Below are 27,003 nucleotides of genomic sequence, written 5' to 3'. Positions count from 1 at the left end.
GTAAGTCGGAGAGGTTAGTCAACGCACAAGGATTTTACGTAAACGTAGGCCGTATCTTGTATTGCATGTTATGCGATACCTACGTTTACGTAAAATCCTTGTGCGTTAAAGCCGGTTATACAATAGCTGTCGTAAGTCGGGTGTCGTAAGAGTTGACCAATCGTATTCGATTATTCTTCTCTAAAATCAACTGTGATTGGTTAACTCTTACGACACCCGACTTACGACAGCTATTGTATAACCGGCTTTAACTAACGTCTCCGACTTACGCATACGACTTTGTCGGAAACAGTTACGACATCTTTGTGCTCAGGCCCATAGTCGGGCTACATTCGTTTTAACGCTTTTAGGCCCAGTTCCACAACTTAAGCGTCATCTACAATGAGATTTTAAGGAGACTTAAGGCGTAAGACTTAAGAAATTGACCAATCACAGTCAAGTATTAAGAGAATACTCGACTGTGATTGGTCAATTTCTTAAATCTTACGCCTTAAGTCTCCTTAAAATCTCATTGTAGACGACGCATTACTTTAACCGAAGTTTAACTCGTTAAAGGAAGATTTACATTGCGTCCAATGTCCGATGTATGACGTCCGATTGGATACAGTGGGCTTTGGATGCAATGCAAATCCTCCTTTAACGAGCTAAACTTCGGTTAAAGTAAGTTGTGGAACCGGGCCTTAGCGGTGAAAGTATCGCTCTATGCTTTATCTTCGTTTGATATTCGATGTGCAATGAAGACAGAATGATGCTCACAGCGCGTGAGTATACAAAGCGAACGCAGCCTCGCAAGGGGAGAGAGAACACCAGGTAGTGAAATCATCGATTTCGCTGAACTTAATTTATATTATAATTCCACCTTTCCACTAATTCGTCGTAAAGTAATACTTGAGAGGTGCGTCGTATTACCTTATGACGAATTAGTGGGAGGGTGGAACTATAATATATATTAAGGGCCGCTTCGACCAAACTCCGATTAACTCAATCGTTGATTAAAGGGTTGCTAACATGACAAAATAATTCAGTGTGACCAATTGTATTTCTGACGATATACTGTATTTCTACAATTATATTGGCTTCTCTCTGTATATTGTTAGAAATACAATTGGTCACACTGAATTATTTTGTCATGTTGGCAACCCTTTAATCAACGATTGAATTAATCGAAGTTTGGTCGAAGCCCTAAGTTCAGCGAAATCGGTAATTCCACTGTCTGGTGTTCCCCTTGTCAGTATATAAATGGATTTTCTTTTCTGCACATGCGCGTCGAACGTCATCCGTGATATACTTCGGTTCATATTCTGAGTTCTCTTTTATCGATAAAAGTGGCTTACAAGCCTTCTGATTGGCTACGAACCACTTTTAGAGGTACTTTTATCGATAAAAGAGAACTCAGAATATGAGCTTTCGGATCGGATTTGGTTAGGTTAGGTTTCCACATGTTTATATATAATAGGTGTTTTGCATTTATATCAAAATTCAGATATAATTCTAACTTATGACGTCATAGCTCAGTTGAATGCACGTTTCTTTTGATGTTGGCAAGTGAGATCACGAACCTGTATTTGCCTGTTTCCTTTTATTCACTTAAGCCTCCGCTACAATGACTCTCGAGTGTATCTACAATTCAGTCGTACAGTTGTATCGATAATCGTTTGAGATGGTTATTTCCTTATTTCCGCATTATTTTCGGTCGCAAAGCAGTCGTAGTCGCAGTCGCTCGAATAGGAATTGAATATTCAAACGATTGCGACTACGACTGTTTTGCAACCGAAATTATCACCTCAAACGACCATCGATATAACTGTACGACTTGTAGATACACTCGAGAGCAATCCCCCTTACTCATCTTTCTCTATCTCTTGTAATATCCACTCATTTAAACCAGTTGTTGGCTCGATTATACTGATCGCCTTTCAGATCAGAAGTGGCCACTTAAGCTAAAGGAAGAAGAAGACACTCGAGAGCACGGTCTTACATACAGGTCTGGAAACTCAGGCCTTTTTTAGTGGTGGGGGAGGTCTCACTTAGTGTGTCCGTTTTTCGACTAGAAGTCGCAATACGAGCGAGAGAGACAGAGATAGACGGCAGTAGTCGTTCTCTCTCTAACATACGTCTAAATGCAACTTCTAGATCGCAGCGAACCTAGCAGGCAAGCTGTGAACTCCCGAAAAACGGACACACTAAGTGAGACCTCCCCCACCACCGGAGTTTCCAGACCTATATGTAAGACCGTGCTCGAGAGTCATTGTAGCGGAGGCTTCAATAATGACGTCATTAATTGAATATAAAATACATAACTGAGTGACTCAGTATCACTTGAGTGTAAATGGAAAATAACTATTGTTCAAGATGGACTTGGAATTGTTGAAAAGTAAATTTCGCGGTACAATGCTAGGTGTTTTGGTCGGAGATATTCTTGGAAGACCGTACGAGGGCGAGAAAGTCATATCAGATCGCAAGAAAATCTACTTACAACGAAAACTCGATATTTTGGAGGAAATAAAGTTCAAAGGTTAGATTTATTCTCTTTGAAATTTCTTTTTATTCACAATAAAGTTTCTCTCGCCGTTGATTTCTCACGTGTTATTATTTTTCGCGCGAATTATTGCTGTACAAACTTCGCACATTGTTTTTCTATATATATATATATTTATATATACAGGGTGTCCTAGACCACCCGTACACCCCTTTTCTTTCAAAAACTAAGCATTTTAGAGAAAAACGTTTTCGACAAAAATTGTATGGTTTTGAGGGGAACATAAGATGGTGTCATTGGTTTGACCTTGGATGGCATCGTTAAGGTGAGGTCAAGGACACCTTTAATTTTTTAAATGGAACCACCTATTTTTTATTGCATATTCTTATAGCTTATGTCGAGAACTTTCCAAAACACTATAATAAAGTATTTTTTCATCAAGTACTTTTCGAGTTATAAGGCTTGAAATAATTTCTGAATTTTACATAAACCATAAAATATCTAGTAAAATATTCATTTTTCGATTATCTTACCTTAATACTTTTATGTACAAAATAATGAGAGGAATCGATTGGTGTAAAGAAAACACATAATTGTTTCGAAAAAAAAAATGTAATTTGCAATTAACAATTACATTTTTTTTTCGAAACAATTATGTGTTTTCTTTACACCAATCGATTCCTCTCATTATTTTGTACATAAAAGTATTAAGGTAAGATAATCGAAAAATGAATATTTTACTAGATATTTTATGGTTTATGTAAAATTCAGAAATTATTTCAAGCCTTATAACTCGAAAAGTACTTGATGAAAAAATACTTCATTATAGTGTTTTGGAAAGCTCTCGACATAAGCTATAAGAATATGCAATAAAAAATAGGTGGTTCCATTTAAGAAATTAAAGGTGTCCTTGACCTCACCTTAACGATGCCATCCAAGGTCAAACCAATGACACCATCTTATGTTCCCCTCAAAATCATACAATTTTTGTCGAAAACGTTTTTCTCTAAAATGCTTAGTTTTCGAAAAAAAAGGGGTGTACTGGTGGTCTAGGACACCCTGTATATATATATATATATATTTTTTTTTTTTCTATATTTTATCTATATTTTTAGTTTGTTTAGTAAATCACAATTTTTTTTATATGAAACCTCTTTTAATTGTATAGAGTCCGTTATGGAGTTTTCAGATGATTCGGCAATGACTCGTTCCGTAGCTGAATCCGTAATTGAGAAACGAGATCTGGATATTGTTGACGTAGCAAAACGATTTGTGGAAAGTTATTACCAAGATCCCAAACGTGGTTATGAAATTGGTTGTATGAACGTCAGTAATATAGTTTTAGTATTTATATAATTTTAATCTATTTAAGAAAATATATAGTGTGCATATTCAGTATATAAATTTATATTATACATCCAAATTTATTTCCCTCATGCATATCTAAACATATTAAAACAATATAATATTAAACATATTATATTAAAATATATTTTAATAATATTAAAAAGTATCTTACTTCATATATATATATATATATATATATATATATATATATATATATATATATATATATATACAGGGATGGGAAAGTTACTTTTTAAAAGTAACTCGTTACCATTACTCGTTACCGAATAAAGAAAGTAACTCGTTACCGTTATTAGTTACTTATTTTTAAAAGTAACTAGTTACTGTTACCGTTACTTCAAAAGTAACGATTCGTTACTTTTCCCGTTACTTTTAATGTTAAAACAAGATAGAATTAAATAAAAAATTTACTTTGGTAATATTTTTTATTAAAATATTAATATAAAAGCAACAAATTCTTTATTTTAAATTTACAAAACCGTAAAAAATTTAAAGAGATATAGTTTTTAAAGCATTTAACATGTAACTTCACATGTAAATAAAAAAATTTTAATTTCCATTAAATTTATAAATACAGCTAAATTTGCATTCTTTTTGTGCTCTCGTCCGATATTACGTCAAACTTAAAAACTGGCCAATCACATCCATTCCTCAGAAGAATGAAATAACTGTGATTGACCAATGGTGTCATTAATCGCTCCAGAGGTATCTGTGAAGCTGGCACGACAATCTACGAATTTCAAAAAAATACTAAGAGTTCTGATAGCACTTTTCATAGTTCTACAGTTCCTGATAAAAATGTAAGAGTTTCGCATTCCTTATATTAAAAAATCGAAATCGAAAAAATGTCGTGCTAATTTCGCGAATCTAGCACGACACTCTTCTTTCCAAAGTACCAAACGCGTTGAATATTAGTTTTAGCAAGAGTTCCCGATAGTTCTGCTATAGTTCAGCCTATATATGTAATTTCAGATCGATATTCCAAAAATTAATAACTTTTTATGAATTTTTAATGTTCTTGACCAGCATGACATTTAGTGAAAATGTGTCGTGCTAATAATTTTCCGTATTTTTAACGGCAGTTCTGGACGGTTCTATAAAAGTTCTATCCTTTAGGAACATTTTTACGCAGAGTTCCGACCGTTTACTATTTTTTAAACAATTTTTTACAATTACCCAGCACGACACTCTCCCTCTAAAGTAGTAAAACGCGATGAAAATTATTATTTTTGACAACAGTTCTCGATAGTTCTGCTATAGTTTAGCCTATATATGCAATTTTAGATCGATATTCCAAAAATTAATAATTTTTTATGAATTTTTAATGTTCTTGACCAGCATGACATTTAGTGAAAATGTGTCGTGCTAATAATTTTCCGTATTTTTAACGGCAATTCTGGACAGTTCTATAAAAGTTCTATCCTTTAGAAACATTTTTACGCAGAGTTCCGACCGTTTACTATTTTATAAATAATTATTTAAAAAATCTCTCTGCTTGAAAAATGTTTCTAAAGAATAGAACTTTTATAGAACTGTCCAGAACTGCCGTTAAAACTACGGAAAATCATCAGCACGACACATTTTTACTAAGTGTTGTGCTGGACGAGGACATTAAAAATTCATAAAAATTTATTAATTATTGAAATATCAGTCTGAAATTGCATATATAGGCTGAACTATAGCAGAATTATTGGGAACTCTTGCTAAAAATAATAATATTCAACGCGTTTTGGTTCTTTAGAGGGAAGAGTGTCGTGCTAGATTCGCGAAATTAGCACATTTTTTCGATTTCGATTTTTTAATATAAGGAATGCGAAACTCTTTAATTTTTATCAGGAACTGTAAAACTATGAAAAGTATAAAACTCTTCGTATTCTATCAGAACTCTTAGTATTTTTTTTAAATTCGTAGATTGTCGTGTCAGCTTCACAGACACCTCTCAAAGCAATAAATTTCATCCGAAATATTATCGAATTTTATATGAATGTCGGTCGATGACTAAAAATTGAATATGACAGAAATACGATGTCATAAGTATTTTCAAAATATGAAAAGTAACGGTAAAAGTAACTGTTAAATTCGTTATCGTTACTAAAAAATGTAACTATGTTATCATTACAGTTACAGAAAAAAAATGTAACGCTGTTTCCAGACCGTTATCAAAAAAAAGTAACGGTAACGGCGTTACAAGTAACGCGTTACTTCCCAACCCTGTATATATGTATATATGTATACACACACACACACACACACAAGAATGGTCGTGTGTGTATATATATACACGACCATTCTTTCGATAAATGTATTAATAAACTTATGAAACTTCTTTTGTTTATATCTTTTTAATAAACAATGACCGCCGACTAAAACCTTCACAACATTACTCAGAGTGATGATTTTGATAACATATGTGAGAATTATTGAAATCGGGAAGTGGTCCGTATAAATAAATAATTACCCAACATTGCAGCAATGTTGCTATATTCTGTGTTTGCTGGGTAATTATATAAATTATAATTACAATTGCAGAAAGATATATATATATATATATATATATATATATATATATATATATATAATAAAATACTTTTATAATTATAAGAGATATCTCTTTCTGCAATTGTAATTATAATTTTTTCATTAGGGTTTGTAATAAAATAAATTACAACAAATCTTTTGTGCATATATAGGTACTTACTACTAAGAAATTAAAAGAATTAAAAAATAAAAAAATTGAGCCAGGAATAGATGTAAAAGGTCCAGCAAAGGATATATTTCGTGGTGCAGGTTCTTATAGTAATGGCGGTGCAATGAAAATTGCACCTGTTTCGTTGTTTTCGTACAACAATTATGATAATCTTTTACATTATGTGAAAGAAGTGACACAAATTACACATGCACATGAATTGGGAATAAATGGTGCTATATTACAAGTAATTACAGATTCATTTGTGTTAATAAGAAGAAAAATGCATACATTTAATATATCTATGTTAACAGATTATCTGTCACACAAAAGTTTCTTGTTATCACAGGCTATAGCAATTCAACAAAGTCTATGTTTACATCCCAGTGAAGAATTAAATGTTTCTAATTTCATTGACGATCTTGTAAACAAAATGGATAAAATCGAGGTTGAAAGGTATCTCTTAAAGAAAAATTATATATAATATATATGTATTATATTTAAACAAAATTATTTTAATCATATCAAATAAATTACAGCCAACCATATAAAGAACGGTTAAAAGTAGTAAAGAATCTACTTTCTGAAACTGAAGATGAGCCTAATGAACAAAGGATAATTAAAGAACTAGGTAATAAGTTTACAGCTTTAGAATCAGTTCCTACTGCAATTTTTTGTTTTCTAAAAGCACAAAGACGTATAAAGAAGATACGAACTGATAATCCTGTCAGAAGAGCAATTCAATATGCTGTAAGTTATAAATTTTATGTTTTATGATACCATGGCAGATTAATTATAATAATATTGTACAGAAAAATATTTTTAAAAAATGTCATTTATAATTAAATATTATATCTTCGTTACATTATTAGATTACTTTGGGAGGCGATACAGATACAATTGCTAGTATGACCGGCGCGATAGCAGGTGCATTTTATGGCCATGAAAAGTTTAGTCGATTACTTTTATCACATTGTGAACAAGCAGATCGATTTGAAGAACTGGCTGATGCATTGTTAAATGTGGCAACATCCAAAACATAAATAAGTAAATATAATACATAAGAAGATAAAACGAGAATTTGTGAATAAATGCTATAAATTACATGAAATTATAAGAAAATTCTATTAAAATATTATTATTTTAGTCTATCACATTTATATAATTATTGTAATACGTTTTACAATATAATAATTAATTAATAACAATTTTATTAATGCAGAAGACTATGCTCAGCATTTTTGGTGTACATATTTTATTTACATTATGCTCTTTTGAGCTCCATTCAATAATTTACTGTTGAGGCGATATATACTTTTTACTAAATATAAATTTATAACTCTACAATACAACAAATTACTATTTGTTTCACTATTTTATCTATTTCTCTCTCATTCAGCACTCTCTCATTTGTATTGTTAAACATATTGATTTTTAAGACTCGTGCAAGGAATTAATTATTAGTATTTGGTAATTTAATTATTTAGAGAAACAAATCAGTATGGCTAGTGCTGAATTTTTTAATACTATTATTCTCACTGTGGAATTGGAAATTTGCATTCATATATAATAATGCTTATTAGATTTACAAAAATAAATAATAATATCGGCATTTTACATAAGGAAATTTGATATAAACAAAAATATAAATATGGAACACATTCAAAACAGTGAGTTTGAATTTTGGTTTAAATCGGTTCCCTATCTTTTCTCAGCAATCGCAGAGATTTTAAATATAAGCATTATCACATGATCAGTCTCTAACTCTATTGAAGCATATGATAAAAGATTCATTATATATAGATATGTTAAGAAACTCGCAACTAAAAAATATAAATGGCAACGATACGTATATCGTGAGAATACGCAATGTGTTTTATGTAAAACTATAAAAATTTGCTCGTTCTTATCAATATAAAAGAATTCTTTTTTATTTTTATCATATATTTAATAATACATCCACAATTTTTAAATGTTTTTGTGTTCTTGTTTAAAATATTCAGTTTATAATCACATTTCTGTTTATTGAAATAAATAGATATATGGATATTTTAAAAAATTCTAGATACTCGCGATAAATAAGAAAAATTAAATTTTCAAAAATTAATGGCGGATATTAAAATCGATAAAAACTTGGCAACTCTCGATCCGCAATTTACAAGATAATATTATATATCCTTACGTCATTTATTCTCACGGACCAGCCATGATTCTACATACACATCATTATAAATAATTTGAAGCTCATATACTCTGAACAACAATTATGAACACAACGAAGACATCGTGATTACATTCAACAGGGTGCACGTTTGCAGCGGCGCCAATTGCATATTTTCTCTCGTATTTTCATATATGTCAAATTTACATAAAGTTTAAAAAACATTTATAAAAAAAAATAGATTTTTCTAGATTTGGGCCATTAATTATTTATATCTGTTGTAGAAATAGATTTTGTTTTCGATGACTGATTAAAAGTCTTAAGATCTTTCGTTTTCTTATAAAGTGTACATTTAAAAAAAAAAAACGAATTTTTCATATATTATAAAAGCAGAAATCTTTTGTTTTCATCTCTCGTAAATATAGATCTTATGCGAAAGCTGCAAGCGAGAGGGTTAAATATTTCCTAAAATAACAAAACACGTATAAACAATAAAATATTTTTATAATATTAAAATGGAAGTGATACGTAACAATTCTAAATTTTTACGCAATTTTAAAAATTTTAACAGTATATATACGTAATCTCGTACGAATCAGTATATATACGTGATTTCATACGAATCAGTATATATACGTGATCTCTTATTCTCTTTCTCTAAAATAGTATTTAATCAATAAAAATTAGCCAGAAACCTTTAAATATGCCTTTAAGAACATTATAAAACATTTCTTTCGATATATCTCAGTCTCTATCGCTTTCAAAAATATCGCCTAAATATCGCGATTTGCATGATTTTAATATTTCTAGTTAATTCTTACAACTTAACAATATTCTAATTATGATAGGAATCGCTTACCTTTTTCAATATCTAATAAAATTAATAAGAAATATCTATGAAACATTTTTATGAAGCCGCGCTCTGAAGTTATTAAAATAAAAAATATTTAAATCCCTAAAATTTACATATATTACAAGTTCTTTATAAATTTAGTTTTTTTTGTAAAACCTACAAAAAAATCGACGCTTTAAAAAGGCTAAACTTTTTTGTAGAAAAGCCGATTTTAAAAAAACCTGTAACAAACATAAACTTTACTTCAATTATGCAGTTATGCTGACAATCTTCTATAGATGTTGGATTCGATTGTCCGATAAGTAAAATATGTTATGATTTTTCAGATGATTATTAAACGTGTTTTGAACTTCCGCAAAGCTTTTAATTTTTAATATTTTATATCTTAATTCCTCCAGCTGTAACAGTTATAACCGAAAAGACAAAATGAGATAAAAAGATAATAACATATATTTTTCGGTGGGAGGATTGAAAGTTTTGCGATAATTAAGGACGATTTTTTAATCGAACATGCAAGCTAGGATTTGTATAAGGCAATTTCCAATCCGAGCACATGTTCTCTGTCCTTGACTGGCACATTCCTTTCTTCTGTTTTTTCGGTTATCCTGTCGTTCTTTTTTGCCCGGCCTCAACATATTGCAGTCTTCGTCGCACTTATATGTGCCCATCCTGGGTATATTGGATAACCTGGACGGATGAACGGCTGTAGAACTCCGAAGCTGTAGATTTGCAAAAGAATCATTTATTAGCATTAAGAATAAAAAATTGAATTAAAACAATAAAATTTATCGACTTTTATTTATAGTCGATTACTTTAATTCTTTTAATCTATTCCAAGAATATTTTCAAGAGGCAAATCAGTGCAAATGATGACTATTCGATTAAGAATGTGCATATATATACTTACGCTATCATTTTTCGAACTCTCGGGATGTCCAAGTATCTTGGAGACGATATGCACGCACTCTTCGTTCGTGAGAATACCGCTCGCCATAGGACCACTGACGAATTCCCGATCGTTCATAAGAAGATATCGCACACTGAAGCAAATGTCATCTGAGAGCACGAGCCTCTTGTTGATTGGAAGAGGTTCGATACCTTGTCTTCTACATTCAGCCGCGGCCCACCTATCCAACGCGGAAAATAAGATGCACTCGCTGCCGAGATTTAGAGTATCGCGATACGCTAATTCGGCAACTTCCTGAACGCTAAGTTCCTCGAAACGTTCCTGACCCAGTACCATCGCCGGATTCGAATCGATGACAGATAAGCACTTGAGCAGAAGATCAGTGCACACAACGGCTGCACAGAATACAACAAATAATAGTTAAAATAAAATATCTAAAAAATTAAACGAGGCACAAGCGAAGGAAAGAAATCTTGTTTAATTTTTGCCTCTTTTTAGGCTTCAAAAAAAAGATAAATTTAAATTATATATCAGTTATATGTATATATAGCTTTATTCGCTATAATTATAAATAATAGTTGAATCAAATATTTATTTAATATTTTTAATTTAATTAATTTTAATTGTTTCCAAAAGAATTATAAAAGAAATATATGTAATCGAGAAAAGAAAAACGACCTATACCTATTGCACCAGCATCGTCCCCGGGCAATGGTGGTGCGGTCGGCGAGTTTGGCGATCTGTCCGAACCAGAACGTTCTCCCCACTCTCTCTGATCGTTCGCATAAAGTCCTAAGCCCTGATAAATCTCCAATACCGTCGATGGAGTTAAGTGATTTTCTAAGTATTTCACGGCGAGTTGCGCCAGTCCAGGACAGAGATATTGATGAGCTGCGTCAAGTGTAGCTCGGGCTGTCGACACTGATATAAAATTGACGGGCTCGTCATGAAGATATCTGCACAACAGATTGAACATATTATTAGAAACAAAAGCAGAAATTTAAAGAAAGAAATCAGTTTTGTGAAAATAATAGATCTATTCTTTTTAGCTGAGCTAATGCAATCAGTTCAACTAAAAAGAACAGATCTAATTTATCCTGTAATCTAACTATTATAATAATATTACCGTAATATTTTGCATCCTGAATAGAAACCGAAAAATGTAAGATTCTTTTCCAAATTATTATATTAACACAATCCTAAACATTTATAAAAGCAATTGAAAAATAGCTTAGCAGCCTCAAATAGGATTCAAGTGTCATCGGGCATCTCTTTTATCTTAAATTAAGTTAAGCGACAAATTTTTACTTGAGAAAATGATGAAATGCCCGCTTGTCAACGTGTTGCAACTGTAACAACGGTGGTGAATCCGTCGGTGGTGGTGCAAACGGACCTGTGAGCATCGCTCGAAACCATTCTGATCTTCTGGCCAGTTGTTCTCGTTCGACGCAATATGTCCACGAATCGCCGGGTAATCCAGCCTGTGTATCAAAATTCATCACAATCATTCCAATGCGTGTCTTCATATTGTGCATACGAATAGCAGTGCCTCCGCGTAATTTAAAGTTTACTTTCTGTCATTTTAGGCATTTTAATTGATTGAAGATTACTATTATATTCTACTCGACAAAATTTAACTGTTTCTTTAGTAATTTTTTATTCTTCTCTCTCTGTCTTTTTTACGTTTTTATCTCCTGTTCAAAAAAAGAGATAATCCAAATATGTATATAGTATATTATTGTATTGTATATATTAGAAAGTAAGAAGGTTTCTTACTAAATATAATTTTAAAAATACAAATAAATAATATTTCTTGATTTTCGCTTGTTAGAGGATTTACTTCCAAAAAATTGAACCAACTTAAGTATCTAATAAAAATCGACATTATAAATAAATAATCTAAAAAAATGTTTTGTATTAAATTTACTATATCGAAAATTATATTTAATCGAAAACAATTTACGTTTATTATGCATTAAATGCATACCTCAAGCATTACAACGTTGCAACGATCCGCGGCTTGCGAATTGTTCTCAGGCGTTATAAGAGATGCTCGAGACATGTCTATCGGAAGATCCTCGTGCGATGTCTTTGTCTTGATCAATGGCGAGATCTGAATCTTGGAGTAAAATCTACTTAGCAATCTTCTGTGAGATTTTTCGCGTTCCTTCTTAGACTGGATACGAAAGCATCGAGAATCGCCTATGTAAAACAATAAAATTTTATTTAGACATCTTTGCTCAAACACACAAAACACTTTAGTTATTTAAAAGTTTTCATGAAATAAAGCCATCTTACGCACTATAAAATAATGCATTTTCTAAAAAAAAATAAATTATTCTATTTATTAATTATGTTATTGTTTTTTTCCAATTTATTAGTATTTAATAAAATTAATATCTCTAATCTGAATTATTCTATTTATTAATTATTTTATATAAATTATTCTATTTATTATTTTTTATTATTCTTGTCCTGCAAATGCAGTATGTTGCATCGTTTCGCGCTTGCACAATATTGCATCTTCAGAAACACATCCATCATCGATAAATGTTCTGTTGCTGTTTTTTTTTTTTTTTTTCGAACACTTTCTTGCGATAAGACTATTTATGATTCATGGAATCGCTATCTCATGGCGGTTCAATGATTTCGATTTTTGCGCGTTTTATTGATCATCACAGTTTACTTTACATTGACTGCTGTGCCAATGTTAAGAGGTACAGTATCTAATTTACACATGGGTTTGGCAGTATTTGCAGAAGATAGGACTTATGTTGTAATTACTTATTGATTTTTAATGATAGAGATAGATAACACAATATAAGTGTATTTCTAAATGTAATATATATATAGAATTAAACAAATATTATTACAAGATATGTGTAGAGAGAATGAGAAAGCGATTCGTGCAATTTTGCAAAATGAATGCTTGTAGTGTGACTCTACGAAAATCCAATATCTACAGATAAAAGTATATGAAATGCAATATGTGATATTCTTGTGCAATTTCTGCAACAAATAAGCTTATCATTTATATGAAAAACAAACTCTAAATATAAATTCTTCATGATTAAACTGAGAGAAATAGAGATTATTACATAATCATAAAATTAATTTCTTTGAATTGAAAAATGTGATAAAAATAAAAGTAATAAAAGAGAAATTTATCTTTCTATAAATAAATAGACTCCTATAAATAAATATATTACAAATGGCAAAAAAATAATAAAAATAATAGATAAATAGAAAAATAATAATACATTGCACTCTGAGTATATTTCGGATTTGAAGCCTCAAAATTAGATACGGTGATTTTGATATATATATATATATCTTATATATTATTGCAGTATGAATTATTGCATTAATATCAGTTATATCAGCGATACCAATTAAGCTAAAGTTATCGAACCCAAATATTGATTTCAAGAGCAAATAACTACTAACTTTTTATTTCGTAACGTGGGAGATGCACTATATACATATGTATATCGATGAAATTGATAGTAACACAAGCGACGTTAACACGAGTGAGATGCCGCTCTATTGACAAAACAGCGAGGAATGTTTGATAGCAACCGTTCAGCCCGGTTGTGAATCTCTTTTAATTCTAAACTCTTTTATACTCTAATAAACTCTGTACACGCGTCTCTATTTTGCATTATCTGAATTAAATTCGCAAATCTTTATTTTGCAAGTCTCGTCATTGATAATCAGTTCATTCATCATTCTCTTCCCTTTTTCTCAAAAACCGTATTTTTTAATATATTTCTCTGTAATTTTTCACTCAGAATTCGAAGCTTGAATACATCTCCATTTTTCACTTTAAATATAAAACAGAACAAAGAATGCGATTAAAATGAGAAAGAAAAAAATTGCTACTAATTATTTATCATACACCGATTCAATTTGAAGCATTTTTATATACACACATACACAAACACACTGTTTTATAATAAATTGCATTTAAAAAAAACCTGTTATTATATCCTCGAAAATAATATTAATAATTTCCTTTCACACAAAAAACTTTTCTTCATGAACATAATTATTTCATGAAATCGAAATGCATTTGTCGCATTCACTAGAAAACACTTTGCTCATCCATCAATACCATCAATGAACAAGACACATCTACTCGACGAGAAACTCGGGGAGGGCAGCCCTTTCAAAACGAGAAATACCGTTCGACTGACAGATCGATCTGTGTTGAGCCTACATTATGAGTGACTCAGATTCTCTCAGAGGGATCGGTTACTAATGTGTTTAAATTTCATCGACCACATTAATACTTGTTTATAAACATCGTCGACCGCGCGCTTGAGGGACTGTTTAGACCTAGGAAAAGGCGCTGGGGAATATATGCTCATATCCGGTAAAAGGGACTTTATCGATACCGAGAAGCTGCGGTCTATAAGAGCCAAGGGAAACGGTTTATATTGTGCTTCGAACTCGAGACGAGTGTCGAAGAATGCGTTATCGTCTGCGCCACATCGTTCAAGCCTTCTCGATAAAGCTTAACGCGATGGAATCGACAAAAGTATAATTTTTCTCAGAATTATTTGTCAATAGAGTTTGCCCGGAAGCTTTTCCTTTATCGAAAATATAAATTTAACACGTGAATTTCATCACTAAAATTACTCATCGCGGAGAATAGCGGAATTTTTCGAGTTGGATATAAAGAAAATAATATTATTTTTTTACAACGAGGTTGATGTGAGAAATATTGTTGCGCGATGACACAAGAACACCAGAACAAACACGCTCTTTTACACTCCGTGCGTTTAAGTAGATTTCCGGTAGGTAGAACAATTCCGTCATTGCGAGGAACGCGGATACGCGCCGATCATCCGGGAATATCGGAAAGGTGTTAATCGTCGAACAGCTGAAACTCGTCGTGGTTTGAATGGATAATTGCCGCGTGCGCTAAACGATCGTAATCGGCTGGTCTCTTTGACGACGTAAGATACAGGAAGATACTAATGATATTCAGGACGGCCGTGAATGAGTCCGTTTGAAAAGTCGGGATCTCAAGTTCGTTACAGCTTATGCTGCAAAAAATACAAGACATTGTCGTCGATGTACGTTCGTTCGCGAAATAATGGCGGTCCTTAATACACCGTGACGTAAATTCTTTTCCATACGCACAGAAGATTTGTGTAGAACAGAATAATTAATAAATATCGCTCGTATAAAGAAATATATAAATATTAAAAAATATATAAATATTATTATAGAAATATGTATATAAATATTAAAAAATGTAATAAAAAATAATTACATAAATAAACAAAGTAAAAAATAAATAAATAAAAAAATTAATAAATTTAAAAAATTAATAAATTGTAAAAATTTTACAGAAAAGATCAACATGCGCGGGAGCATTCTTGAATTATCGAGAAATACGCAAACAAACGTATGAATCATTGTGCACTTTTATAGTATATCGTATTATTACAAATATCCTAAACCAAGTCAATAAAAATTCATATTTTGTAGACCTACATTCGTGCATCACGCGTGTCACACATCACTTCGTATTAACGTAGCAGTAATTTACGACAAAGCGGGGCATCACACAGTATGTGCTCCATTATTAATCATCGCGTTATAAGAATTTCAATGTACGCGTGTGTTTATGAGTCGAGGAGTGGCTCATTGAAACAGACATCACGGATATTCGTAAACATTATTGATTGTGCGTGTAACTGCATTAAATGTTGCGAAGAAAAATCATATGTAAAATTACATGTTCGATATCACAAGTTACAAAAATAAAAATTAAAACACTGATAGCGACGTGTAGATGATATAAATAAAAGATAGTTTCTTTTAATACTCTGTGTGTCTTATATGTGTCTTTTATCTTAAATCATGACATAATATTGCATAACACGATAAGATTAACTTAGGGTATTAGCAGGAACATTATAATCTCAAAACAAATGTACGTTTTATTTTTTGTTCTAACATAAACTATTTATTCAAATATTGCAAGTTTTTTTATGCTATTAAATATTTATTTGTGTTAATAAAATAAAAAATTCAATTCAACTCAAAAATATCGTTTTTATAACTTTTAAATAAGTATTATTAAACTTATTTATATTAAAAAAAAATACAGTGAGATGATTAGAAGCATGAAATATTACTATACAATATGATTTCAGTCCGACCGGATCCTCGCCTTATAGTACAAAACGGCTTGCGAAATCCGCGGATGTTTAGTGAATCACGGTTTTGCTAAAATTAGAATCACGAAATTCCATGCACAAGCGCTGAATGTCTCAAGAAATCCAATGAGATGAAACAAAATATAATTTGAAAGAATATAATATCTTTATCGAGAGAAATGATTAAAAAATTCAAATAAGAAGAATAAATGAAATACAATTACATATTTATGTATGATGCATGTGGGTCCCGTATTCTCAAGATATACTTGACGAAGTTTGTTCCGAATGGAAATGAAACAAGGGGAATTTGATAGAATTTAGCGCAACTACAGTGGTTAATGCAAACTGACGGCTACGCAAGTAATTAAGTTGAACGAGTATCCGCTCGACCTTAATCCAATTAATGCTTTCATTCTACGCACCCGCATTTCAGCAAGATGCATGGGGACAATAAATAAAAAAAGGATGCTCAAAAATTTCGAATGTTATTTTCGGACACTCGACATATCAAATGTGTCGCACGATATTTTCCAATTTATGCATGTGCTGAAATTTTAAATCATAGAATAATAATAGATGTTAAAAGCTAGAAATAAAAAGTTGCATTGCCATTATCTAAAAATCTATTACGATTAAAATGATGACAATTTTCGATATTAATATCGTTTTCTTTATTGTTCTTATTTATTTTCTATATTGTTCCTATTTATTTAATTTCAAAACATCAGGCATCAAAATTAATAATATAAATGTGTAATAATATTAATAAATAATATAAATATGTTTATTATTACGTGTAGTTTTGCCATGATAATGGATTATTATAGCGAAATTAAAATATGAAATGAACCGTGAATAGCCAAAGCAAAAAGTTAATTATACTTCAGCGATATAATATCGGCCACTTATTGCAATTATCTATAAACGCGATCATCGGGGTTCGCTAATTGATTCAGTCAAGCAGAAGATGTTGAAGATTTCTTCTTCACTCGAGTTTGCCCGCATGTATATTACAATTGTTTCTTCTCGAACGAATGTAAAGCTAAAAGTGATTGCTATTATCATCTTTAAATATACTTATAATTTTATTAATTATACTTAAATATACTACAATGGTGTATTGATTTAATTAATATTGTTATTGAATTAATAAAATAAATTCCAATCACCACCGACATTGTTGATCTAACATTATTTTTTTTCAGTATATTATTAATTTATGCTGATTAAATACTTTTCACTTAATTTAGCGAATGTCATTTTAAACTCTCGAAAATCTCTTTCTTTAACTCCTTTTATGTTACAAATAATTTTACTCTTTATTTTTGATTCTTGTTTATTCTTTCTCATTTGTCAAGCTTTAGTAGTTTAAATAGTAAACGTATAATAGAAATGAGAAACACAAGAAACGAGATGGACACGCACACACACAAATTACGTTAATAATATAAATGTGTAATAATATTAATAAATAATATAAATATGTTTATTATTACGTGTAGTTTTGCCATGATAATGGATTATTATAGCGAAATTAAAATATGAAATGAACCGTGAATAGCCAAAGCAAAAAGTCAATTATACTTCAGCGATATAATATTGGCCACTTATTGCAATTATCTATAAACGCGATCATCGGGGTTCGAGTTTGCCCAAACTAAATGTTTAATCCAACTTTTTGCCTTCTTTCCTTCGTCAAGCTCTAATAATTTTAATAGTAAATATAATTCAGCGTGTGAAAATGAAAAAACAAGAAACAAAGAAATGAGCAGACGAGCGAAAAAACGGCGAATTGAAACGGCAAATTGATTGAACATATCCATGACGAAGCCTTGAAGTCCGATAATGACCTCTTCGTTCAAATCAATTTTGTAAAAAGTCGGAGTCAACTTTATCGCAATGCGTCTCGCATTCCTTTCGATTTACACATAGTGTTCCGAAAATAGCAAAAAATTCTAAATTTAAGAGAGTTGGAAGTTGATCTTACCTCTGTGAGAATTCAATTCTTTGTCTAAAAAGGGTATCTAAATTAGTAGCCATAAAATGAAATACTAAAAAATAAACTTCTTTAATTTTACTCTCTATTATGAAAATAATTGTAGTTTTTATTTAAATTTTTGATATTTGGCAACAGATGATATCATACACATAAACAAAGTTTATGCTTTTTGCACAAGAAAATCATCAACCGTTTGCGGAAGACATCACAAAGGGTTGTACATCATAAAGTATCACCTTAGGAGAACCAAAGTTCTTATCTAGTTGATCACTAGTTCTTACTTAAGATTTAAAAAAAAAAGATGAGCCGGAATTGACCTTTTGTCATATCTTTCAACAGATCGCCTAGTTGATACAATCGACGTAAAATTCTTGTACAGTACGATCTCCGCGTTGCAGCGAACAGTCGAGGTCTAACCCCGAAGGTTCTCAATTAAGCACGCAATTAAGAGAACGCCATAAAGGCGACATTTACGAGCGTATATTCAGTACGCAAACGTCTATTAATAATTCGATATTGCGTCAACGACGTGCACATAATCGATGCATCGCGAGGGTGACGAGGACAGCAACGAACGCGGACAATGCAGAAACGTGCGAATTGAATCGCCACACGTGGCACAGCTGCAGCCCTCACAATGTGCGAATGTGCGAAAAAATGTGTGCCCCACGCGCGTCTCGCAGAAACCTTGACGCGATCATCGATGTCGTAAATGTGGTAAACGTTGTTGCTGAATTCAGGAAGAAGCATACCGTGTCTGATATTCATGAATAATTGTGCGTGCGTCGGAATTTTTAGCAACCGCAAGGTCTCCGCATTTGAGGGGATTCCGCTAAGCGGATGAGAAATTGAATGTCAATAGAGACGTACTTGTGAAGAGCTAGATAAAAGGTACATCTCGCGAGTAACATTCGAGAACTGGCCATAAACACAATATTTTCAATGATAAAATGTGAAAATGGCCATGAATTTTAATTTTTTTTATTTAAAACGCGAAAAAAATTCTAACTTCAATAATATGCAATTAAGTCGATTAATATTAACAATAAATTTGATAAATCTCTCAATCAAAATTAAGATATTAAAATATGTATTTGTATCCACACATTTTTACAAATCTTTTATTATTTATTATAAAATATCAGGTTTGTATTATATTATATATTAAGAAATTCATTGCTTTATATGTATATACAGGATGTCCCAGACCACTACACCCCTTTTAAAATAAAAATAAATGGCTTTTATCAAAAATCGCGAACAATTTTTAAGTAAATCGGGTACGCTCTATCAAATGGTGATATTTTCAACTTTTGATTCCGACCGGAAATACGCCGTTCGGATCGGAAGTTAAATTTTTTTAAGGGAACATGGTACTTTTTATTACAGATTCGAATTCTACGTGAAAAAATAAGAAACTTTTGTATCAAACGTTTTTTCTGAAAGTGCCTCTGTCAATCTTAAAATTGACTTTGAATGTAACTGTGATGAAATAATGAACTTCAAATGTTAAGATTGACAGAGGCACTTTTAGAAAAAACGTTTGATATAAAAGTTTCTTATTTTTTTACGTAGAATTCGAATCTGTAATAAAAAGTACCATGTTCCTCTAAAAAAATTCAACTTCCGATCCGGATGGCGTATTTCCGGTCGGAATCAAAGTTGAAAAAAGTTGATAATATCACCATTTGATAGAGCGTACCCGATTTACTTAAAAATTGTTCGCGATTTTTGATAAAAACCATTTATTTTCATTTTAAAACGGGTGTACGGGTCTGGGACACTGCATATTAAGAAACAAACAAATATTAATTTTTTTATACAATTTAGAAGACTTATTTTTTGTCACATTATTAATTTTATTTAAATTAACATTATTAATTTTATTTAAACATTAACGAGTGAAAAAAGAAAAATATTTATGAGATCAAAAATCTTTCAAGAATATCTCTCATTGATCTACATTACTTATCTCTTCTAGATAATAGATTAATTCAATTTTTCTCAATTTCACTGTTATAATGCAAGAGCATTAATTTATTTAAAAATTACTTCTCGTACGCGTCATATATAAAGAGATCAGATCATCAAATTTGATTAAAGCTGATGGACTTGTCTTACCTGATGCATAATTCATTCCGTTTTCTACAAAGGTTTTTATCAACAAAGGTGTCGTATCGCGATCGCTTCGCGTCATATATTTCTTGAAAAGAGTGAACACGTTTAACTTCTCCATCGTTTGCACTTCACATATAAATGATTGACACTCATACGATCGTTCTGATCGATCACACGATGATCCGCGTGTTATTGTGCGCAACTGCGAACCTCGTCTCTCGACGAGGTCTTTTAAGAAAGGCGGAATCGGCGAAACCATACCGGTCGAACAACAATCGGCAAGTGAACCTGTCGCGGATCAAACATCGCGTTACACGTCACGTTTTTTGCTCTATCTCTAAGCCATACTACCCTACTTGGATCCTGAACTTCTTGTAACAGGGTTTGATTGGCCAATCAGGATAAAAAAATTTTCACTCCTTTAGTCCTGATCGATTCGAAGCGGAGCACGTTTCCAGTGTATCTACGAGAACATAATGAAACCGTGTGAAACATTATCGTACCGGTACGTTGTAGCTCCTCTCCTCCCTACCCCGCGAGAGGAAAACCCGAGTTGACTTAGAAAAATATGCAATATCGAATATGTAATCCTCGACTCTTTTTTTCTTATCGTCCGGACAGGAAACATGGCAGCGGATGCGGTGAACAACAAGAAGAAGAGGGATAGAGAGTAAAGAAACGAACGTGGAAACGTGAAAGAGTGAGAGGGAAATACTAGAAACGGAAGAAAACCAAAGCGAACGGGATATACATTTCCATGATATGGAAAATGTGCAAATTTTTCCATACGTATTAATTCGCCAATACAAAAGCGCATATTATGCATTAATAATCAATTTAATTATTTAATTATTTTAATATTATTTAATTATTTTAATAATCAATTTAATTATTTAATTATTTAATTTAATTATTTTAATAGCTATAGCGATTTGTATTCCAACCGTGTAAAATAGTAATAGTCCTCACTAACAGATCACATAATATTATTTAATTATGTTATTCTTATTCTCATTCACATATTAAGTTATAAGTTTATAACATATATATCTATATAGATATATTTATATATCTTGATATAATTAAAACATAAGTTCTTTGCAAAAAATTATAAGTTTACATTACAAAACAAAATTATTCAGTTTTACGTAATTAAAACAACAATAAAATTGTAAACTTAATTGATTGTTAATAAAATTAAAGTTTTAATTTAATTCAATGCAATTTAATTGACGTACAGCAATTTCATTAATTTCGCGTAATTTTATTCAATCGTTTTCTATAAACGGAATTAGTTTCGTTTTTATTTTGATATATTTCAAAGATTTTTTTACAACTCACACAATAAAAAAGAAAAAGTTGAAATCGAATTTAATGTTGCTACAAAGAGCGATTCCTTCATTCATTCGAATATTAATCGAACTTGATTTTCGCGGTTTATATAAATTGTAATTTTATATATCTTTGATTGTTTGTATTATTGAGAAACATTTTTGAATATTTAAGAACCGAATACGCTGAATACAATCGCAAAATAAGATAACGTTAGGCAGTGTTATAAATTATTTTAATTTATGAAAGAAAACTAAAGCTCTCGCTTTCTTTATCTTTCTTGTTTTACGCAATAGTTTTACCAATGCTCGCCTTCGATAACCGATGAAAACTATCGCAGTTTTATCAGCAATGATAAATTGCGCGAGGTCACGAATAATTACCGCGCGCATCGAGAAACGATACACTCGCTCTATCGATCATTGTTAGGTAACTGTAAAGTATATATTTAAGAAAATAATAGAAAATTGCATTTTAAATACAATAATAATTACGAATTTTATATCTATGACATATTACTATTTATCGTTTATTTGATTTCACACATAACAATATTCTTTTAACATCAATTCTCCAATAATTAATAATGAGATGTGATCAATATGTAAGAATTTGCACTCCTTTTTTTCTCAGGTATTAAATATTTCAAAGAAATATTTTAATAATCTAAACGTTCCAATAATCTACAATAAACGATATGAAATTTAATTCCGCAAACAGGTAGTGAATCAAAGAAATCAGAGAAATTTTAATGTTTTCCCATAAATGTTGCAATGTTGCAGCTACAAGATTCTGTGCTGTAAGGGTTGTAATTTCTGAATCATTTCCAGTGGAATCATAATACAAGATGCATCTTATCTAAATAACAGTCGTTAACACGTAATATTTTAAAATACATACAAATATTTACTTCACAGCTGCAGAAATCAAAGCAAGATTTGTGGTATTTATAGTGTCAAATTATAATATATAAACAGAGCTATATTATTTGCGCTAGAGTTTCGTAACGCGAGATCGTCGTACCAGTGTTTACACTCGTCGAATGCATTAGATGAAGGTGTTTTTATACTGAATCATAAAGTAATCGGGATTTTATTGTATGTCATAGGTGGATGAATCAAGTTGCCAAAGCGGCTCGTATATCCTATCGGGCACGCAACGCCTGGTGCATAAACTTATTACTCACGCGCATGCACGTGTCTACGGAATACATTAACGAGAATCGCTGTAATACATACTCGCGAATTTAAATCGACCGATCAGACACAATCGATCTGACAGCGTTTTTCTCATTCGATGTTGAGTAAGACCATGGATAATTACGCTATTATCATTTCTCGAGGAAAGGAAATCATCAACATCGAATATTACAGATGTTCATAAATTGCAGAATCTCATTTTCCTAAAATTCCTTTTTTTTTCTAAAATTCCTCGAAATACTTACTCGCGCATTAAATCCCTTTTAATGAATCATGCAATTCTCCTGCAAAAATATTTAATTGAGAAAGATTAGGACGAAAGTTTTGTAACATGCACGCTTGTTCTCGCTACGAGACATATGTGTGCGACGATTCGATCGCGTTATCGATAAGCGAAGCGTGGCGTTTACGCGTTATCGATGCGGTGAGACAGGAGAGTTCGCGGGATATGCATTATGGGTACGCTTCCAGGAAGAATTTACGTTCATCATCGTCGGAGATTCATTCATCTGTACGAAAGTGTGTAATCGCGGCTCGACAAGAAGGCAACTGTACGCCGTCTGCATCGAACCGTGTATAATTGCACGATAATAGCCCATCGATACCTCGAATCGCGAACGGACTCGAACACACTCGTGACACTCCGTTTCTGTCCGAGTCGATTTACCTCAAACACGTCGTTAGCGTTTTTTCAACGCTCCTTAAACGCCGCGCTCGATACATTTTCATAATCTGACTCACATCTTTAGCGAGAGATCGTGCGTGACGCTCTGAGAAAACACTATACACGCGTGTCGCGTTACTCGAGTCTGTTTTCTAGGACTTGTGCGATTTCCATGCTCGACATATCGTCATAAAATGATAAACAAGATAGGTATTTTTGGAAAAATTAGATTAATTTGCTATCATCTAACGCTAATTTTTAAAACCCCTCAATATTTTTATAAAAAAAATTCGATGAAATTAAACAAAAAATCGAGAAATTTTTAAGTCAAGAAATTTTTATATTTTCGCAAATAAAGGTTGCAAAAATCTCATAAAAATAACAATTTTCACTTTTTTGCCTAAAAAATAAATAAAAAAATTATGTATATTTTATCTATTATTGATATAGACACTTTTTCTAAGTATTAATGTACGAATAGATATTCACAAAAATTATCTTCAATATTAATAGTTTAAATAAAAAAAATATTTTTTATTTAATTTTTTTAATTTAGCTATTTGACAAATGGATCCATAAAAGTTGTTACGTTATTTTCTATGAGCCAGTTTATTCTCATTATTATGGGGAAGAGACGCGTCTTCGTGGCTCGGAAAATTTTCGTGCAATTTTGTCACGTCGGGAGAAAAGTGCGCGTCAATTTTGCGAGCGATTCCCTCTTTCCTCTAAAGATGGCCGCTCCAGAACGTGCCGACGTGATCAATACTCGCAACTCGTGTACAGTTTGGGGCCAGGTATCTACATTCTCTGCCACTGTAACTCGCCCTCACTCGGAGGAGGGAAAGAGGGTCTGTGCACCGGGTCGGACAAAGCCACCCCCCGCGATATTATCGGAAAGCTTGCTAACGATTTTATCGCTTCCAAGCACCGCGCAGGTCTTAGTCAAGCTCCGACGTATTATTCGCGGAACAATCGTTTGCATTGTATTTATATGATAATCCTCGCGAGATGTCCCATCGTCGTCATTTCGATCTCCGAGTGACTAAAGATTAAAATTTGACGCAAAAATTCTGTAATTTGCAGATTTTATATTTAAGATTTTATATTTAAGATAATTATTTTATATTTTTATATTTTTATATTAATTATATTAATTATTTTATATTTAAGAGATATGGCTTTTATATTAAATGTGAACTTATTCGATTTTTAACTCTTTAATGCTAGTTCTAAGAAATTTTTTGGGAGAAAAAATTTTAATTCAAATTTGAAACGTCAAGTGGTTTTCTAGAATTCGAGAATTCTTCGCTCTTGATCGCACTTAGATTTCTGTGAATACGAAATAATCGATATCTTATGTCTCTCTTATGACAACGGAAATTATCGCATAATTTGCATGCGATGCGATTTTCCGCGTAGTATTCAACACTGGAATCAATAGTATCGGTAAACTCAAGGGGAGAAAGGAATGTCGCGAATCGAAAAAAAGATTTTTAAGACCACATGCATCTTTATATATGTATACGACTAATAATCGAGGATGTATTAAAAGATTTTCGCATTTTTTACTTGATGCTATTTTTAAATATAAGATTATAATTGTTATTTACACATTTTACGTATGGCAAAAATTTTCTAAATTTATTTTGTTGAATTGTTTACTGATTTTATAATCGTTCTTAGCGATGTATAATGTATCGTAGCTTTAACTTTTTCGTTAAATAAAAAGTCCAAATTTTAAATTTATCGCAGAAAATTATTTCTTCCTTAATTTTTTTTCCTTTTTCCTTTAATCGTTTATTGTTAGAATTAGTCTTCTCGACGATTTTTTTAATTTACTTGACGTTGACATTGTCGGTACGACAATGAAAATACGGCGAACAATTAACGTAGGCCTTAAGGAGATAATTATCTACGATTAAACAATCTGTGTTTTCTCGGTCGCCAGTCCGTGAAGATAATCGGCGCGAAAAACAAATGTTTATTCGCACCGTCACCATAAACAGGCTCTCGGTGCTGCCGTTTCATGTACGCCGAAATTTATAATTTTCTCGCGGGCAGACACATAACATTTCTGGCTCGATAAATATTGCCTTAATAGCGGCGAACACTCTACAAGTCAAAATCGTGATCAACGAAGAGCTCATGAAAATTGTTGGAAACGCGATAGCGCTTTATGTATATTCAATCCAAACACACACATATGCCTGTCTCGACCTCCAAGCATAGCATTTAGTAAAAATAATGCGTTTAACTAGATAAAGATTCTAATTTCAGTCTACTAAAAAAATGAAACAATTGATTATGCAGTCATATTGATTCAAAATTTTGGTCATTTTTTATTTTATCGGCATTCAATTTTAATGACAGACAAATTTAAAGTTAATTTTCAAATGCAAATTTCGAAAATGTCGTTTTCCATATATAATGCTCGCTATATAATTGCTCTCTCTCTCTCTCTCTCTCTCTTTCTCTCTCTCTCTCTCTTTATTTTCTTATTTAATATTTAATTTTAAATTAACTTAGTAACACTTTTTAAAAATCTGCATTGTAATTTAAGTAATGTATCGAAAATATATCTTTTATATAATTTATCAATTTGAACAATTACCTCTTTATTCTACGCAAAATTATTGCTGGTTCCAAGCGCAATCCTTCCTCAAACTTGTATCGATCGCGTTCATTGAAAAATACCTCTAAATTTATTCGGCAATCGGCAAACAGCTGATGAGGAAATTGCACTATTTCATTAAACATTCACATTTAAATTTCACTCACGAAGAAAAATTTTTGCTACTTGCTAAAGCTTCCGATATTTTTCATCATCAAAGCTCTTCTTCTCGAGTAACCGGATCGTAATAATTTAAAGGAGGAAAACGCGCGCTAAAAAAATATATACCACTGAGAGAATTGCAAGTCTCTTGCGGAGAATCTGTACCTTTTCGTCTTCGGTTGCGCGCTCGCATCGACTTTCGCGAACAGGATGTTTTTTTTTTTTTTTTAAACAACGTTTCCGCACCCGAGAAGCGGCTCGATGCGCTTTGGCCGATGACCGGCCCTG

General features: G+C 31.7%; 2 protein-coding genes across 6 annotated transcripts; one reads left to right on the top strand and one right to left on the bottom strand.

The window, feature by feature from the left end:
• The first annotated feature begins 649 nt into the window (after positions 1-649).
• Positions 650-7,759, top strand: LOC145960895 (ADP-ribosylhydrolase ARH3-like). Of its 3 annotated transcripts, none has more exons than XM_083080596.1 (7): positions 650-761; positions 2,353-2,515; positions 3,648-3,805; positions 6,538-6,780; positions 6,883-6,989; positions 7,073-7,283; positions 7,406-7,759. In XM_083080596.1, the coding sequence occupies exons 2-7, from the start codon at positions 2,353-2,355 to the stop codon at positions 7,574-7,576; spliced, it is 1,053 nt and encodes a 350-aa protein (XP_082936722.1). In that variant the 5' UTR covers positions 650-761; the 3' UTR covers positions 7,577-7,759. The 3 variants fall into 3 exon arrangements, with proteins under 3 accessions (XP_082936722.1, XP_082936723.1, XP_082936724.1); XM_083080597.1 differs by lacking the exon at positions 650-761 and adding an exon at positions 792-810; XM_083080598.1 differs by lacking the exon at positions 650-761 and adding an exon at positions 1,208-1,227.
• Axed (BTB/POZ domain-containing protein axundead) lies at positions 7,353-27,003 on the bottom strand. 3 transcript variants are annotated; one of them, XM_083080593.1, is made up of 6 exons: positions 26,881-27,003; positions 12,442-12,656; positions 11,763-11,935; positions 11,139-11,410; positions 10,455-10,849; positions 7,353-10,266 (listed from the first exon to the last, which is right to left on the bottom strand). In XM_083080593.1, exons 1-6 carry the CDS (start codon positions 26,906-26,908, stop codon positions 10,048-10,050), a joined length of 1,302 nt encoding a protein of 433 aa, XP_082936719.1. In that variant the 5' UTR covers positions 26,909-27,003; the 3' UTR covers positions 7,353-10,047. The 3 variants fall into 3 exon arrangements, with proteins under 3 accessions (XP_082936719.1, XP_082936718.1, XP_082936721.1); XM_083080592.1 differs by lacking the exon at positions 26,881-27,003 and adding an exon at positions 20,751-21,199; XM_083080595.1 differs by lacking the exon at positions 26,881-27,003 and adding an exon at positions 13,902-14,212.

The sequence above is a fragment of the Camponotus vicinus genome, unplaced genomic scaffold (assembly GCF_025532165.1).
Source record: "Camponotus vicinus isolate PSW18456_S1 unplaced genomic scaffold, iyCamVici1.0 SCAF_10, whole genome shotgun sequence".
Taxonomy (NCBI): Eukaryota; Metazoa; Arthropoda; class Insecta; order Hymenoptera; family Formicidae; genus Camponotus; species Camponotus vicinus.
The sequence above is the reverse complement of the archived record's forward strand: the minus strand, read 5'-3'. Positions and strand labels throughout refer to the sequence as shown.